The sequence below is a fragment of the Channa argus genome, chromosome 1 (genome assembly GCF_033026475.1).
Source record: "Channa argus isolate prfri chromosome 1, Channa argus male v1.0, whole genome shotgun sequence".
Taxonomy (NCBI): Eukaryota; Metazoa; Chordata; class Actinopteri; order Anabantiformes; family Channidae; genus Channa; species Channa argus.
In genome coordinates, this window is record NC_090197.1 from 15,347,161 (window position 1) to 15,361,859 (window position 14,699).

Sequence of the window (14,699 nt, forward strand, 5' to 3'; positions counted from 1 at the left end):
GCTCATGTGGACTTTTGTCTGTCTCTCTCTCTTCGGCAAGAAAATATTTCAATTCAGAAGCTTTCAGGGCACATGTGACTGTGAAATCATGTTGGCTCTTTCTTTGTATTTTCACACAATAAAGTCAACAAGCAGGGCTGCTGCGTGGGCAGTTTATGAACACGGGGAGAACAAGTAATGGAGGGAGAGGGAATGAGCAGGGAGTAAGAGACAGAAGGAGGAGGGAACCAAATAAAACACTACCTGCATCATCTAAAGAAATGCACATGTAGTTACACAGTAGTTTATTACTGCTCTAGCTTTGTGGCAATAGCTTGTTTATATATGCCAGTATTTCCAGTCACTGATCACAGTTAATTTTCTGACACTAAGAGTGTTCCATATGTAGGAATGGATAACTGAGATGATGGACATGCCAGTTGGCTTAAGCATGCTGTTTAACTGCCCATGTTTGTTGTTTGGTCTAGACACTATGCTAATTAGCTTAGCACTTTGTTAATTTGATCATAGCCCAAAGAGGAATGCATGCTTTATAACTTGCTATGACAAAGGAGCTGCGGGTCACTAGTCTGTTGAACAGCTTGACTATGGTTTTTTAGCATGCTGGTTTTTTACGTTAAGTAACGAGAGTTGCGTTAAGGTGCAGGGGATCATCCCATTCTAAGAAATTGACCAGGCTGCAGAAATGGTTTATATAATGGTTTAGATAGCTTCAGTTCCGTTCAGATTCCCTTTGTTCTCAGACTGTTGTATTCTGTAAAACATGAAGATTGGTACCACTTTAAAAAGAAAACACTTTGAAAGTGACTTCATGATTGAAAAACACAACATAGGGAAAGGTGAAAATGTGCTGTGATTAAAACAATAAAATCAGCTGTTCAGTTTATTTATCAATAAATACAAATCTCCTGAAGTAGGACCATATACTTGGACAACTATAAAACGCACACAGTTATCTGATACACTGTGCTATATTGCAAAGGTCGGTGTTTAGAAAGTTATATAAAGTTGATTCAGTGTGCCCCTTGTTTTCTTGATTTCCATTGGCTTTGTCTTCTACTTCTTTAATTGTGTCAAGGTTCTCATCCCAGCATTTACAGTGCCCTTGCCAGACCATCATTTAATATCAGTCTTTAGATGTTGCTATCAGAGACCAAACACACAGACTAGAGAACAAAGAAGCTCCCACCATCGCATCGTTTCAATATTTTGTTTGTATGAAAGAATGAAAGGTTCTTTCTACATAGGGCTGACTGTTTTAGCATTTCAGGCCAAGGCTAGAAGATTTGGCATCCTCTGGGTATATGGCAACTATGAGCTCATGGTTCCCATGTCGCTGGGTTTGGACCGAGTTGCCAGTTTCTTCTTTGTGCTTCTCAGTAGAACTCCAGAGTTTTCACGGTGGCCAGGATGTGGCTTTACAGAGTGTCCATTCCCCTCAGAAGGATGCCAGACTAAGATAATTGTGCGTGTGTGTGTGTGTGTGTGTGTGTGTGTGCATGTGTTTGCGCGTGTGTGCGCGAGTGTGTGTTCAACAGAGAGAGATGCTGGCTTAAGAGAAACCCATGCTGGCTTAAATAATGAGAAAAAACATTCAAATGCTGGTGAACCGGAAAGAAGACCTTGGTTTGACTCTCCAATGCTGTGAGAAAATCTCTGTCTCACACACTCAGCTAAAATATATTTATTTTACTAAAATTTGAAGATTTTCTGTGACAAATAGGGCAAGTGCGCCAATCTAGATAGATGGAGGTAAGTTTTTGTGTTGCAGTAGCCGTTACATAATAATACAGTATGATTGCATTGATTTTGATCATCTTGTTATAGTTTAATATGTCTGTCTGATTAAATCCATCAATTTGGAAACAGTTTTAAAAGGTTTTTAATGATGTTCAGCACAAATTATATACCACAGTATATATTTCTTTGTTCTTGTGTTGCATCTTTTATTCAGGTTTGTATGGAACAGCTCAAGTGGCTGTAACTTTTGTAAATAAATACAATGCATCCAGTCAGGAATAAATGATTCACTGGCAAAACATACAGTATGTAGGTCATATATGGTTATTGTAAGAACTACATTTCAGGTCTTTAGTGAGAAGGACAGATGTATAATGATAGGAAATATCCTCGCCTAGAGTAATTTGACTCAAAGAAACAGTGAAAATTCATGTATATGCACATACAGAAAGAAGTTTTTTTTTTTTTAAATGTTGTTGTCACTCCCATTTACAGTCCCACTCCCCAGTTTCTCTGACCACTGGACCTTAATGGCTACATGTGTGACACTTAAAATTACCAGTTCTGTCATGCTTGTACTAAGTAAAACATCCACCCACTTCCTAACTCTGACAACTCTTCATGGCTTTGGTGGAATGTACTCATTCTGTTGTACTCCCAGAGAAATACAGCTGCATTACTGCCTAATGTTATTTTACACACTGTTGCCCAACCTTTCTTCAATGCCCCCACCCTATTTCTCAGAAGCTGTGTTGTGATATATTTACTTCCTGTTCCGCCTGGTAGAATTTGTTTATTACTATAAATGTGTCCCACCCCAACCTGCTTGTCTTATCCACTGTATCCAGATGTTTCACTTTGATTTCAATTGTCTGACAGGTAGGGTTATGTATTCACAGTGGTGCAACATGCTATGACTTTTACAGCTCAAATAATATCTGTGGGTAATATATAGCACATTTCGAGTGCCTTGCATCAACAGTCCATGTTTTCTTTCTGGTTTTGAAAGTTGACTTCCCCAATTTTCAGCCAGCAGGTGTTGGCTGTAATGAAAGTTTTAGGACACTGTGATGTGCTGAGTTGTGTGGGAGAGGAAACTGTGGTTTTTCAAAACATTTGACACTCTTCTGCCCCACCCTGCTGTAACCTTCTTTATCTGAGTTTCTAAATCTCCACATCAGAAAAAATAGTTCTTTGTCAAAAAGGGTAAAAAATTATATAATATTTAATGAAATTGTCAAATAAACCTAGTGATTTATGAGGTTGATTTGATGGCTGGTACCCTCTTGAACTCTGAGGTCTAAAACCAAGTACATGTTGGCCTCCATGTCCTTTAGTCTTAGCAGAGCCCTGGCATCATTAAGATTCAGGACTGGCTTCCTCACACTGAAATGTACATTGGACATGCTACTCTACAGTAGATGTAAATAGAGGTTTACTTCCACTGTAACTGCTTCCAAGGTCTTGGCTATTAAACTACACTCTTTGAGGCAAATTTTTAGCAAATGTCCAATGTGTTTTCTTGAAGACTGTCTTGAGTAAATAATTTTAAATTGGACTCAAAAGGTCGCAAAGACAAAAGAACAGAAAAGCTGGTGGTCCTGCTGTTTTTATTTTGTTCAGTGCTTCAGCTGCCTATTATCTTTGCCTCCAGGTGTACCCAGCAGCAGGGCACGACATGGGCACTGCCATCGCTGCAGTGCCAGTCTGCACAGCTGGCGTGCAGCGGCTGTATTGCTGCTATTGTCTGATGCCCTCTGTGAACTCTGGAGCAGAGAAAGAAAAGCAAAGAGTGAATGAGCAAGAGAAAAGGATACAATTGTGGAACAGAGAAAGACAAAATACAATAGCGACAGGGAGAGACAGGGAGAGAGAGCACAAAAATAGAAATTGGTGACAGCACCAAAGGAGCTGTAGACTTCATGCTGACAAGGAGGCGTCTGCTTGGATTATTTTTTAACATAATGTACTCCAGACTCAGGACTTACAACCGTATAAAGATGAAAAGATACCAATATGCTTACAGTAGGTACAGTATATCTATACTTTTTTTTTTTGTACAGCTTTATTTTGGATTTTTAATTAATGAAGCTTCAGCTGTTTTCTTTCATCTTCCCATGGTTCTTTCTGCAAACTAAAGAAGGCAATTCTTCAAACAACCATACTGAGTTTGCAGAAGTGGAACATAGTTTACATAGTTTACCTGAAAAATGTGAGTGGGTGCTACTACAAAACTAGCTTGACTTGAAGTGGAATACAGTACTTCAGGCCTCTTTTACAAATTCATACATGCTGAGTTTACTCTTTGTAGAAACACATTTTTTGGTTAAATTTCTGTGAATTAAACTGTAACCACACACAATCGGTGTCAGTTGTGTGTACATGCATGAGGTACGCTTCAATACAGTACATTATGGCCATCTTCTATCAGACACATGAAGCCATAACGCAATCAACACGCACAAATGCTAACTCACACGCGTGCACCTTGAGTGAGTCAGAGAGCGCCACAGCAAATTGGATTTAGCACGCATTGCCCTCATTATTGTTTCCAGGGTAACCATGCACCCTTTCACATTTTGTCATCCTTCTTGGAGGGAGAGAAAAAGAAGCTTAGGCCCAGTCACAGGGTGGAGGAAAGATAAGAAATGATACAATGTCCACAGAAATGTCTTTTTACTAGTCTTGTCTCTTCAACATTTCATTAAGTCTGACTCTCTTTCACATTTGACTGCAAGACTCCCTTGCTTCAAAGCAATCTCCAAACTAAACCTTATATTCTCTTCTTCCTATTTGCTGTATTGACTGGTTTTCTCATCAGTCTTCTCGTTAAACTTCCTCTTCACTGACACATTTGATTTCTCTGAGTTTCTCTGGGCTTGGGGTGAAATGCTGTGTCAGCTTGGGCTTACTCAGGTTCCCTGTACTCTGAAATCCTCTTACCACAGGATTTTATGAATTAGTTATTTATGGAGCAACAGTATCCTGTGTGCTGGGTGTATTTTCCTCTCCTCATTCAAGCTTGTGATTTTGTTAATTTCATTGCTTATTGGTTTGTATCTTTATGCATCTGTTGAAGTATTCTACAGAAAGGTTTATTATGTTATATTTTCTTTAAAAAGCCAGTATTTCATATTAGCTTAAAATCACATTTTGTGAATATTTCCTTATAAATATTAGGTCTTTAATTAAATTATTAATCAATTTTGCTTTTTGAAATCTCTTAACCTTTTCTAAACTCCATAATAAGTAAGTAACCTTATTCATTAGGGATATTTGCCTAAAACTAATCACATTTCAAGTTAAGAATACATTATTGTGCACTTTCAGAAACATCTATATTGGTAGAAATTTAAAAAAAAAAACAAACAACTGAAGAGTGAACGCAATGACCTCGATGGCCTTGAGTGAAGAATCTAACATAAATGACCCAAACCTGTCTTTTAATGCCAATAACATATTTTAATTTGATGCTTGATGTCAGTTCAAATGAAAACACACCCAACAAGGCTAACTCTTTTGTAAAACAAATTATCTGACAGGGATACAAATGTTTGCTTTTGCTGTCTAACATTTGAATGTTGTTTGAATTTAATGAGTTCAGAAGCATTGTGAATGTTTGCAGACCAAGTTGTAATTTTCTCTACAACCCTGCAAGAAGTAAACTTGACTTGCTGTTTGTAAAGTTTGATATGAGATTTTTGTGTTATAGGTGTCGTCCATCCATTTTTGTAAGAATACTGTTGTATGATGATTTACTTTCTCAAGCTTTCTTGTGTTTTATGGCCAATGTGGCATCTATGCAGAAGGCTGCATACTTGCAAATTAGCTCGCGCCACAGAATTAGCTGCTATGCTAATGAGTTTCTGTTTCCATGCTAGTAACTGATATTTTAGTCTGCAGTAACAGGCGGCGCACTGATGCATATTGTCATGGCCAGATGAGTGAGTGTGTAGGAGGCTGAAGCCGCCTATTCAGCCTCTTGGGATACTCATCATCTGGCTTGATTCAGATGCCAAAGAGCTCCATTGTTCGACCCCATTCAAACAAGACTATTGTACTGAGCATTTGTGCTACTGTTTGCAATGCTGGAGTAACAACTGCATGTGTTTGGTGTGCAAGTGTTTGTCTGTGTTGTGTTTTGGTGGCATTGTGTAACAGAGTTCAGTATTATTATTTGCATGAGTGTGTGTTCATTTATGTGTGTGTGGGTGTGTGTGCATCCCAGCAGAGTGCGTTTGCATTTCCCCAAGCAGGGGGTTTTCTCTGCCGGCCACAACAATGTTCCCAGTCATTGAAATGCAGCAGAGGAAACTCAACCTAAATGTGACCCCGTTTTCTGACAATGACGCCTGTGAAGTAGATCATGCTCAGTAGCTTCTACCTGCTGAGAGATGACAAGTTGTTGAAATATCCCAGAAATTGCTCAGATTTAGAACTTTTCATGGACTATGTTTGTTGTGAATAACTTAACTCTGGTTTTAATCACAGAAATTATTTTGCTTTCCCCACTTCCATGTTTGGAAGTATATCATGTAGTTGTTGTCACAAAACACAGATGATATGAATTATTGCCAAGTTACATAATTACATTTAAACCTCTAGCACAATATTACACTGCAATAATTTTACTGCACTGAATCACAAGTCATCTGTTTGGTTCTACATCACATCACTGCTGTATTATTGCCTTTTTAGCTTCTGTTGTTTGTTCAGTGGTTTGGTGATGTGTGTGCTGTATTTATGCTCGCGTGTTTCGCTGGGGCTGCAACTTACTCTTACATTCATTATCAATTAAACTGTTCATGTTTTTCTATAAATTGAATCACTAGTGACCTAATTGTTAGAGAATGCCTTTTCTGATTTTTTTAGAGCCAAAGGAGATCACTAATCTTATTTTGTTCAGAAAATGTTAGTTTTCATGATATAAAACAGAAAAAAAACTGTGAATTTTGACAGTTGAGAATGCATAATAAAGTAATAAAGGACTCGACACTAATTACTGTAGGAATTATACAATTAGTTTTCTGTCTGGAAGCATAACATTGTTTTACAACTTGTTTTAAGAATTCTCCTTCTTATTACTGTCATGTCAACAGGCTCTGGCTTCTTCAGAAAGTTATCTAAAAAACCTGTAGTGTACTTATCACACCAATCTCCTCACTGACCTCAAGTTAGAAATCCACTCAAGCTGTAAATCTGTTAAACTACCCAATTATACAAGACAACTTTTAGCCCAGAACACATGTTCTTCACATGTATTTAGAACCACATCCCTCCTCCTGATGGATGTAGTATATCTAAATTGTCTGGACTAGCCTCAGCGAAAATGAGTTTGACTCCACGTTCATTCCCTTGAGCTTTGGCCTTAAAGGCAGGCAGTGACAGAAGTGATAATGAATTGACTTGAGGCCTAGTTTCTATTTCTGCTGGTTTGTCTAAATGGGATGTGAGTCAGAGAAACTGCAGTGAAGACAGATGGAGGCACAATGTGAGAAAGAGGAAGACCAATTTGTGTCTGGCCGGTTATTTATTTATTTATTTATTTTGACATTTTCATCTAAAACTAAATTAAAGGTCAAAAGGAGACATATTACTAGCCACTGGATGTAAAATGCTTGACAGGTACTTGTAAGGAGCATTACTGGAATCGTTTTTTTTAAAAACCTAGTCTCAGAATGGTAAATTATAGTCAGCTTGCTGTAAAGTTCCGCTGTAAGATTTGTGCATGTGACAAAGTTGGAGTTGTGTTCACAGGTTTGTTTGGTTATCCTAGGACTGAAAATGCCTCAGTGATTAAGGTACAAATGTTCAGCTGAGGTCCTTCCTTTTTTTAAAAAATAGTTTTCCAATTTTGTTGCCCTCATTTTATAATACCATTTAAATGGTATGAGACCTTTACATTGATGATAAGTCTACATCCAAACCAAAGAGCTAAGAAAATAATTTCCTGAACACAAGCCAATCTTGGATTTATCACAGTTTATCTTGGAATGAAACGTATATTGTTTTTGAACTACAAACATTATTTAAAACTGGTTTTCCAAGTATCAACTCTTGGAATTTGCAGTTGGATAAAACAATTCTGTGTATTGTATGACACAAAAATAGAACAGTACAGTACATTGTACAATTCTTAAATTGTAATATAAACAGCATGTTATAATTCAATTCAATAAAGTTCTACTTTATTAATATAGGGCTGATTTACAACAAAGTCATTTCAAGGCACTTTACATAATAAAGTCAAGACTATACAGATATATGGAGAAAACCCAACAAATTCCTCTTGAGTAAGGCCAAGGACACAAAAACTCTTTTTAATGGAAGAAACGTTCTGTGACATAAACCTGATTTTAAAAGACAATGGCTCTTTGTGTTTGCAACTTGGGAAAATGGTTAATAATGCTCTACTGTGTGGCAGACTGGATATTTCCATTTATTTCATAACACATATGCTGAGCTGAGTAAATGTGTGTTTTTAGATTATATTCTAGATGCAAAACTATCAGAGGTAAAAACTCTGTTTACCTGAGAGGGAGAGGGACTCCCCCCCAAGTGAATTTGTCTTCTTTAGGGAAGGTCCGTTTGTTTATTTGCTGGGCTGTAAGCATGGAGACTCTCAGCCACAGCTGACAACACCAGACGTTATCAGTGACGCCAAGGCCCCCTCAGTGTGGTCAAAAGGAATAAATAGAAGGAGCAATCAGTGTGGTCCCATGATTCCTAGTGAGCTGTGAAGGAATGACAAGCAGAGCCAGCATCACATCTCACATAGTATGCCACACACGCACACACACACACACACACACACACACACACACACACACACACACACACTTTTTTCATCCTTGTTGGCTCAAGATACAGAATCTAATTATTTCTGTTAATCACCAGCCACTTGGGCTGACTCACTGTAGAGAGCCGTACTGTGCATATGGACACACACACATGAACACATGCCACATGACACTCCCCATACTGTACACACACATGCGCACATTTACTATTACAAGTGCTCTTTAAACAGCACCCTCTTACTTCTGCTTTGCACAGGATGTTATGAAATCGGCACTGTTGCTTAAACTTGGCGAAGGTTGTAAGGAGTCCACTCTCTCTCTCTCACACACACACACACACACACACACACACACTTCACCTGGCACTTACACACACACATCCTCATGAAAGGAGCTGAAACACTACTCAGTCCCAGTGCTCTTCTACTCGAGTGAAGAGCCTGCTGGTTATAGGACTGTCGCCTGAAGCGAAGAGGCCAGGCTGGCATTGATTCGATTTTACAGCCCAGTCACTCCCTCTGAAGCTCCGATTAGTCAGCCAAGGGAGACGAGGGGGAGAGAAGGAGGAGAAGAAGAAGACAACGAGGAGTAGTGATGGCTATGACCGACATTTCAGAGAATGACCTGGATGAGATAATGCGTGAAGAAGCGGAGGATGTCTTCTATGAGAACGGTAGGCTTGCCAAGGGTCAGTTGTGTGAATGCAGGCGTAGGTTTACAGGTGGGCTGCAAGTCCAAGGCAGCTGCTTGAGGTTTACAAGAAGGTCAGACTGTTTAATTTGTGACTTGTGGTTGTAAAAAGGGTTAGGAAGAGAGTAAAAGTGATGGTTGAAGGGTGACCCAGAGGGATTTTGTGGAGTTATGTGCTGCATGGTTGAGTAGGTTTTAATGCACACATTGTTGTTAGAGACTCACCAAATATGAATTTATCTCATAGAGGAAGACAAATTTGTATGCCACTAGTTACAGTGTAGTCACTATGCAGTAGCTATTTCAATTAATGCTTGTAATAATTAGTCATTGTAGGTATTCATTGACTAATGAGAACTTCTTTAGCTCTACTTCCCCATGTGGAAAAGCTATGTACAGTTTGTTTATCGATTCTTCGACTTTTACCCTTTTTAGAAAGCAGAGAGGAGCTGTGGCCTCTACAGTGTGGGCGTTCTTGTATAACGAGCAGATGTTTTTAACCAAGCATTATGCACCACAGTAAAAAAAAAACATATTACAAAATGTACTTTGTTTGAGTGTTTGTTATTTTAAAACCATCTGTAATCATAACCTACAGTCAGTTAGAGCCTGGATGAGAGTGATGAGCAGAGAATAACAGCAGAAAGTAACTGATTTCTCACAGGCAGAAAAAAAGGATGGCAATGCTCTCAGGTTGTGTAACAGACGAACATTGTTCATTTCTTGCAGCCATGGGGCAGTGGTGGGCAAATGGTTGGAGAGCTTTTGACCAGAAGATTGCTAGTTCAATCCCTCAGACAAATCCTCAACATCACCACATGATCAATGCCAACTGATTCTGTATAACTTTGGATTGTGGCAGAAGCAGCATGCATTAAAGATACTTCATACACTGTTACAGCATCCCTTCTCCCACTTAAACAAATTGTTGGACATTTCAGAAAATGTGCTCATTTGCTTCTCACATGCACCTCTGTTAAAGTGGTTGATAATTTCCTTGTCAGTGTGAATTTTTATTATTTTTTTGTCCTTTTGACAAATCCTGTAAGTTCAGGGTCGCCCCACTGGATAATTTGTCCGAATGTAGGCAGTTTTTTCTACACAGGATGTCCTTCCTCCCCAATTTCAGCGTCTTGCCCAGATACACATGTGATCAGGAAGACCCGGGCGCAAAACCTCTGACCCTCTGGTCGGTAGGCAGCCACTCTACCAACTGAGTCACTGAATTGTTCTTCTCAAATTCACACTTTCACACACACACACACACACACACACACACACACACACACACACACACACACACACACACACACACACACACACACACACACACACACACACACACGCTAAGAGCTCTACAAGTCTTCTGCCAAGTACTATCTTTTAAACTGCTCAGAGCTGCTCTAATTGCACACTAACTGCTTTCATTGCACACATTAACACCATAGCATCAATACATTTTACACTCTGCAGCAGCTCCACAGATGATAATTGGACGTGAGCATGTGAGCATGAGAATATTCCCAGATTGTTCATCATTTGGTGTACAATGTATGTTGATGCCTCCACTGACCCACTTTTTACTAAGATGCACCAATGGTAATATGAAGTTCCCTTTGAACAACACAGCCAGGAGGTACACAGCAGATGACTCCCTGCAACCAACCAGCCAATCACAGTGCACAGATTCTTGTGGCCATTGGCTTGCAGGCACCAGTGTGTTTATTCATAGATGCAGCTGAAGGTTGCAGAATATAGATCACTTATATTTTCTCTTTCAATAAGCAATTTGGATTAGTGATGGGAATTACATGGTGTTTCATGCTGAATATCCAAGTGTTTCACTCTGATTAATGCAAATATACTATTGGCCTGTTTCTTTCTAATCATCCTCAGCATTTGAAGTGGATGTTTGATTCTACGTTAACAGCTTTTTATACCCACAAAACTGGAATTTAAAGTTAAGTCTGATTTTACAAGAGACCTACAGTATCCCAGTATTGGGGTTGGGTTCACACAGGGTGTCAAAAGATGCTTTCAGGTGATGCCTTGTGCAGGAAATACTGAAAACTATATTTTAGAGTTTTCTGTACATCTGCTAAATATCCAAATGAAACAAGAAAATTCACAACTCATGGACATGCAACCTGTAGCATGTAGTCACCAGTTTAACAATTAGTCTGAGCTAATTATTGGACCAGTCAAGATGCTGCAGGGCAAAACAATGTGGTAACGCACTAGCAATGTGTAAAATTATTGTTTTTAATGTGATGGCCACAGCCTCGGCCACACCCTGAAGTTGTTAGAGGTAATGTTTTCACTTACCCTTAAATATATCTTAAGCTTGTTTTCTTTCCACTATTAAGTTTGAGTTTTCATAATCAAAGGAAAGCCACACATGTATTTTCCATATTAAGTTCATTTGTTTGCCATACACAATTGGTCTGTGTAGCATGCACATTTGATTAATTTGGTATTGTCAATAAGTAGTTTAGTCTTTATTGCTCTATTCATTCAAATTCTCTTTTTCTTGAGTTACCCTTCTGCTAGTCTGGGGTTGTTAGCCATCCAAACAAAAGATTGGATTGAGGCCCCTCATCAACCCTGAATACTTTTTACTGGGTCCGGTGCCCAATTGAATGTTTGTAAGCTGTCTGTCTAGTGTGTTTTTAATATTTTTTTAGGTATAGTAATGTCTACCCCTTGTGTATCATATTGGTTTGGCCAGCCAGTATATATGTTGACCCTTTTGTGTTACTCAGGTTAGCTCAGTTTGTCTTTGTTCATGGTTAGAACTTGTGTTGTAGTTCATATTTTAGGTTGAGCTATGTTTTGTTGACCTCTTTTAGGTACCAGTTTTGTTAGCTATTCAAATGCATTACATTTTGGGTAAATAAACACCCACTTTTCTTTAAAATGTAATTCCTGTGTCTACCTGCTCTATCTGTCTACCTTAGTGTAAAGATAAAAGTAAGAGTCCCAGGCCCAGACCCACACTTTGTATCACTACATCTACAAGCACAATATATGGCACTGACCTCAGAGTTGCAGTAATAAAACAGAAGGAGAGCAGAGGTATTTGCTGTCAGCTGTGCACTCACAGAAACAACAGTAAGTTTTATATGGCCTGGATAGGTTGTTGCCACTGTTTGCTTCTGTCTGTAGCAAACTGAATTATGACTAAAGGAGCTCTAATTTTAGGCTGGCAGCAAATATGTCGCTGTGTATGAGCACATACACAGTGACAAACTTTGTTAAGCTTCACTTAGCTGGGAATAATAAGTTTTTGTTTTATTCCCACTTCAGTCAATGTTCCTTCTTTGTAGTCAAAGCAAAAAGTAGATGTTTTGCAGACACAAAAAGAAAAAGTTTTTAAGGCATAATGTGTGGGGCACATGCTGACCTGGCTGTACCCTCTGTGCTTGGGAATGTGGTTTCTGAGTACACACACACATTTTACCACAACAGTATGACTATACCAAGGTAGCGGGTAAATATTTGGTATGCTGATTGTGACTCCTAAAAGTTATGTTTCTATACATCTACACTGCAAACACCCAGAATATGAATAACAACATATCGTTTTCTCTCCCTGGTTTTTACCTGCATCTAGCCATGCTAATATTTAGTACAAGTGTGAAAACATGCTCAAATGGAGGTCTATGGATTATCCAGATTCTCTTGAGTTTTTATAGGAAAGATAAAAAAACATGTAGCAGGGCTTTTTAACAGCTTTTATATACAGATTTGTTTGCAATAGTTATGTGTCAACATAAGCTTTAATAAAAACAGATTTTATTTTAATGAAAAAGCACATAGAATTACACTGAGGCTCTATCATGAGGCTGTAAACTGAGTCTCAGCTTTTCCTTTGCCACCAAAATCACCTCTGCACAAACCTCCACATGGCCTGAATGATTTTTTAAAGTTCACAGACACTACAGTTTACGACACATTAACAGATATCAGATAAAAAGTCTAAACCAAAAGAAAAAAGAAATATATTAATGTAAGCTTTAACACGCTGGCTTACTTAACACCTATGGGGAATTCAAAGAACCTGATTTAGGGCTGCCAGTCATGTGGTTGTCAAGGAAGTAGCATAGCAGGTGAGGTAGGACATGTGCTATAAGTGACTAGTCTGTCTCAAAGGAGAGCAGCGGTCATAGATCTTTAATGACAGTGACAGTGCAGTTGAGTATGAGATTGATGGTGCCGTGGCTGGAATGAAGACTTTGTGATTGGTTTCTAACTAAACCAGTGTTTGACTAACTGGGTCAGGCCCAAAAGAATGAAGAGCTGCTTTGAGTCATTAGGGAACTCCTGGAAACAGCACAGGACTGTGGCCTTGAAGCAATGTGAATTATACTCACTTATCTTCCTTCTTTGACATGTCAGCCTTGAGATGACAGTTGTTTATTACGCATTAAAGTAAACCAAATCGCTGTCATCAGATACAGTTTGTTTATCTGGAGGAAAGGCTGTTATGTAGGAATCTTTCACATTGTTTCTGTTCTTTGTGCAATAGGATGCATTTCCACTCCTCCCCTGATAACTATTTACATGTCAAAACCCCTAACTGCTGGGCTCAACAGCTATTTTTTATTTGGTTTTTTTTTTGCCTTTGGTTAAATTTTTGGAAAAGTCTCTCTGACAGTCTCTGACAGTGTCAATCACTCAGATTTTATGGGGGGTTTCATGTTCAGCACTATCTATTTAATCCTGAAAGGAGGGGTTGGTATAATGGTGTGAGACGACTCTACACCTGAATGGAGTTAAAGCTTTGATGTAGTGTGTTCACCTCGCGGCTCTTTAAGTCTTCACTGCAGATTTTGCCACAGGGGGTTTTCTGTAATGTCCTCAGTCAAACAACACCTGAGATTTAAGGAGTGAACAAATATACCACAGTGTAGATGCATGACACAACATGCAAGCTAATTTTAAAGTATAGATGTCACAAATACCACTTTTATGTCTCATTTCCAGTTCCCAGCTGAAACGTCATCCTGCTAATTGTCATGTAACCAGACATTTATTTCAACCTGAAAATTTTTCTCAACAAGTTTTTAAGCAGCGTTAGCTGGATGCATCTCTTTAACTCTAACGATAACATACAAAATAAACATGCTGACATAAGATAAAATATGTTTCATAAGCAATTAAAGAATACAAGTATAAAAAGCTTTAGTTGTCAAGAAAATAATATTTACAAGACATCGTCTCTTGACACTGAATGCACAATTAGAGTCAAACAAGCACATTTTAAGGAGTCACAATAACAGTTAATAAAACTACATTTTCAAATATGGGCTCCAAGCAGATCTCATTAGGTTATCATGCAGATGTCATGAGGTCTTTCTCATTTTTACAGTAGAAGCTTTTAGCTCTTTGCCAGAGGGTGAAACAGGATCCCACCACCCCCACTGCTCACACTCACATACACACACACACACACACACACACACACAC

At 38.7% G+C, this 14,699-nt stretch overlaps 1 protein-coding gene across 5 annotated transcripts in view; it reads left to right on the forward strand.

Annotated features, from left to right (window-relative positions):
- Positions 1-3,620: 3,620 nt before the first annotated feature.
- ripor2 (RHO family interacting cell polarization regulator 2) overlaps positions 3,621-14,699 on the forward strand; it is a 58,354-nt gene continuing 47,275 nt past the window's right edge. Inside the window, exon 1 of one of the 5 annotated variants that reach the window (XM_067500539.1) lies at positions 3,621-3,765. In XM_067500539.1, the coding sequence (XP_067356640.1) occupies positions 3,663-3,765 (103 nt within the window). In that variant the 5' untranslated portion in view covers positions 3,621-3,662. Of the gene's footprint in view, positions 3,770-8,811; positions 9,214-14,699 lie in introns of those variants that run through there. The other 4 variants (XM_067500575.1, XM_067500558.1, XM_067500548.1 and 1 more) reach the window with 4 other exon arrangements.